Genomic DNA, 4335 nt, shown 5'->3' with positions numbered 1-4335 from the left:
TACACAAATATATACACACACACATATATACACACACATGTACACACACACATATATATACACACACACACATAAGTGTGTGTGTATATATATATGTGTACATGTGTCAGGTAGGGGTGGAAACAAGTACATTGTTAGAAGAAAAGTTTCAGAAAAAGAATCAAAGCGTGGGTGCCATAGAGATATAAAAACGAACACGAGTTAAATAGACGTTTTATTTTACCAGAGAGATGATAACACTGGTTCCAAGTGGACACGAAAACGCGCAGATACGTGTGGAGGAGAGGAATTGAATTGCCGAGGGCGGCCAAACCGGTTTTTCCACAGGAGGGATGGGATGTAATAAAAACTAGCAAAGAAGAAGTAATTTACATATCCAGTCGTTAATTATCTGGGGTTTACAAAGTCGGGGAAAGTACCTGAGAGAGCAGTGAACAGACTGCGTACACAGCACTCCTTGAAAGGATACGAAGTTTTCCATGGAAGTACATTTTTTTCTATAAGACAATTTTGTCCGTGTTTCTCATTAGTGTATTTTTGAGTCACAGGATTTAAAATACAGAATGAAGATTCTGTTATCTATGCTGACGATTATCAGGTTATCAATATATACTTGCAGCTATTAGTTTAGTACCCAATCTGCGGAAAAGTGGATACGACAGTTGTTCTGTTAAACCACACACAGGCCGTCTTGGAAATCAAGCAGTTTCAGTAGTGTCAAGGTGCTCTCTTGCCAAGTTAAGCAGCTGTAAACCCAGGCTGGATCAGTAGACAACGCCGTGTAAATTCTTTATCTGTTAAGCATGTGTACATGCTTTATTTTGAAATTAAGTGACAGAGGAAATAATAGTACAGTTAAGATGAATAAGGCCTTGGGTAGCGACACTAAGGAAATCACCATGCAAAGTAAGCCTCAGAAACTCCCAGCTCTAAGTTACGACAAAGGGGAGCATCCGCGGAGAGCTGCATAGGCAAGTCTTCAGGACTGTCTTGGAGGGTTGTGGAGGTCCTGTGAGGTCCCGGTTCCAGCAGCGAGCTGGTTATGCTCATGGGTTCCGAGGAGGAGTATAACTGGTCCTTCATTCGTGAGTGTGCAGCCTTCGTACAGCCGTCCTTGTAGGGGAAGGCGTACAACCTCTCTCCCGCGTGCAGCTGACTACAGAGTGTGGACGAGGGGTCTGCGGGGAGCAATTTGTCACTTTTCTCTGGCGTGGCCTTCCGACGAGGTCGGTATTTATAGCCCGGGTATTTCTCTCGGTGCAGCGCCTGTAGTCTCTGTGCCTCCTCGAAGAACGGCCATTTTTCGGCTTCTGTAAGCCTTTTCCACTGGTACCCCAGCTGCTTGCTGATCTCTGAGTTTTGCGTTTGGGGATTCTCTAGAGCCACCTTGCGCCTTTGGTCTCGAGACCACACCATGAATGCGTTCATGGGTCGTTTGACGCGGTCCTGACCGCGGTCTCTACCCTTTCCTCCGGTTTCACACCGGTAATTGGAGGTAGGACTCTCCGTGCAAAGTTCGCAAGAGGTTCCCTCCACAGCGAGGATATTTTGTTGCTGTACCGCCTCACGGTGCTCATCGCTGCTCAATACTCTCAACATACCAGAAGCATAAAATTGCAGCGTTAAAAAAGGGGGGTTGGTGGGTAGCAAAGTTCGAAGGTGTAAACGTTACGAGAATTATCTAACCGTTGAAGGTTGTTTCTAGCAGAGACTTTCGTGCTCTAACTTTTCTTAGCAAAGTACTCATTTCTCCGCCCCAGCAGCTCACCTCAAACCCGCCCACCCCCCCCACCCCACCCCCCCCCCCCACCCCTCGCCGGCCACAGCCGAAGCCCAACCTACCATTCTCCTGCTGACTTCGAAATAAGGTTCATGCTCGGCTCACTGCCTGTGTGCTTTGCATCTAATCCGCCACGCTTAAGTCTCTATGCCACTCTTTACGAATCGAAGCAAACTTTGTTATTCATTCATTTTATTATCCCTTTCAATCAAAGGACGAATGTACATCTAACTGATGCGAACTGGATATACGTGAAAGTTATGTTTCAAACACAAAGTTTAACGATAACCTAATTCTGTTAGCCTTAAAAACACATTCAGGATATTGAATGCATGTTACGCATCACCGCGTTTGTTCACTTCTACTTAAAGTTCAAAACTTGATGTCAGTTTCCCACTGCCAAACAACTGGGAATACTGCTTTTACTGTCTATGCTGAAGATTAACAGAATGCAAAATATATATGTTTCATACCCAACATTTAATGGCCACTCTTTGCGACAACTAAAATTAGATATAAAAATTGTTCTATTAAAAAAGCAAACAAGACAAACAAACCAACACCAACACCACCACCACCAACAACCAACAGATGACCCTGGAACTCAAGCAATTCCAGTGGCACTGACGTAACATTTCAGAGACTGATTTCTTTACATAGACTGTGCACTTATACACTTATACCTGACTCACTCTCTTCTGCAGTTTCACATAACTAATGATCAAAACAAAAAAGACTTTACAAATATGAACTAAATTTCTAAATTAGAGCCACCAACTTATCATCTTCTATATTTTACTTCAACCTTAGCACAAAAGTAAACAGTCATGGTCTACCAAGTGAAATAAGTTGAATTCCAAGTAAGTTCTGAAGGTGGATATGGAAGTTATCCTAAAACTTAGGATACCTTAGGCGGGAACTTCCCCAAGCAAGCCTTAAAACTATATTTGCAAAATGGGAGTAACAACTATAGATTGCACAGGGCACAGCCTGTTAAAAAACAAACAAACAAACAAACAAACAAACACCCCAAACAAACAAACAAACAAAACAAGGTCTCACCAAGACTGACTAAGAATGATGCCAAAATGCCTAAGGATATTAATTATTTGATTCCTTCGTCACACGCAGATAATCCACATAGCCAAATGTGATTTATGCACTAAATGTGATGGTGCACTAATACAAACATTCCAAGCAAAACTTAACTTTAGTCAGTGAAAAGACGAGTATGAGCCACATAGTTTGTATCTTACTTGTCTACTGAAGTTCAGTATTCCAGATCCAAATAAAATGGGAATCTAGTTGTCACCTGACCCAATTTAAAATAGATTTCTTGGCACAGAATCAAACATTTAGATTACACTCATACACAGGAGCAGATATTGTAAAGCTGGAAATCATTTCACATAGGAGAAAAGAACATGCCATTTCAAAATTGAAATTGAAAGGCCGAAAGTGATACACACTGCAACACAGATGAACGTTGAAAACATCAGCCTGTCTGAAAGAAAGAAAGCAGAAAACAGGCTCCACACTCACTGTTTTTGTTTATGTGAAATACTCACAAGAGGCAAATTCATAGAGCCAGGAACCGGATTAGCGCTTGTCAACATCTGGAGAAGGGGGACAAGGCACCAGGAGTAACCAATAAAGGTTGTAAGGTGTTCCTTCTGGGATGAGGAAATTTTCTGGAACTAGACACTGGAGATGGTTGAGCAACGTTGCTCATGCTCTTAAGGCCACTGAATTGTACACTTTAAATAGTTAAAATGAGGGGTGCCCGCGTGGCTCAGTCAGTTGAGGGTCCAACTTCCACTCAGGTCATGGTCTCTCAGTTCACAAGTTTAAACCCCGTGTCAGGCCCTGTGCTGACAGCTCAGAGCCTGGAGCCTGCAGCCTGCTTCGGATTCTGTGTCTCCCTCTCTCTCTCTCTGCCCCTCCCCCACTCATGCTCTGTCTGTCTCTCTCTCTCAAAAATAAATAAACATATAAAGAAAGAAAGAAAGAAAGAAAGAAAGAAAGAAAGAAAGAAAGAAAGAAAGAAAGAAAGAAAGAAAGAAAGAAAGAAAGAAAGAAAGAAAGAAAGAAAGAAAGAAAGAAAAATAGTTAAAATGAATACGATGAATTTTATGTTATGTTTGTTTAACTGTACCCCACCCCTATCCAAAGAAAGGCAAACAGGGCCTCACACATATCTATATCATTATACGAAGTAATATCTACATCAGGGAGGGTGGGGGAGCAGTCAATAAAATTTAAATGGAAAAGAGAGATTTCACTGCTTTTGAATTTCCAGCTTCTAGAATAGTGGCTGGCATGTACTTGCCATATTGGAATATTTGAAATATTTCTTCATTGCTTTAGTAACTAACAAAAGGGATGGAAATAACCCCACCTGTGGAGGAAGAAAGAGAATTGGTAATCCATGTACCAAAGTAGAACAAAAGAGACATGAGCTTTTAACAATCTTTCTTACAAAAATAGAGGGGTGGTGGAAGAGGGAGTCACAGTTTACCTCTGCAACACGATGTCAATAATTTACCTAATGTTTC

At 41.8% G+C, this 4335-nt stretch overlaps 1 protein-coding gene across 1 annotated transcript; it reads right to left on the bottom strand.

Moving 5' to 3' along the window:
- Window positions 1–885: 885 nt before the first annotated feature.
- LOC112864025 (sex-determining region Y protein) lies at window positions 886–1614 on the bottom strand. Its single transcript, XM_025927080.2, is given in 1 exon segment — window positions 886–1614. A coding segment is annotated over 1 exon segment (714 nt). The 5' UTR covers window positions 1600–1614.
- Window positions 1615–4335: the final 2721 nt, after the last annotated feature.

This window comes from Puma concolor, unplaced genomic scaffold, assembly GCF_028749965.1.
Source record: "Puma concolor isolate L17-30 unplaced genomic scaffold, mPumCon1.1.hap2 unalloc_scaffold_5, whole genome shotgun sequence".
NCBI classification, from domain to species: Eukaryota; Metazoa; Chordata; class Mammalia; order Carnivora; family Felidae; genus Puma; species Puma concolor.
Note: the sequence above shows the minus strand (reverse complement) of the source record. Positions and strands in the feature narration are given on the sequence as shown.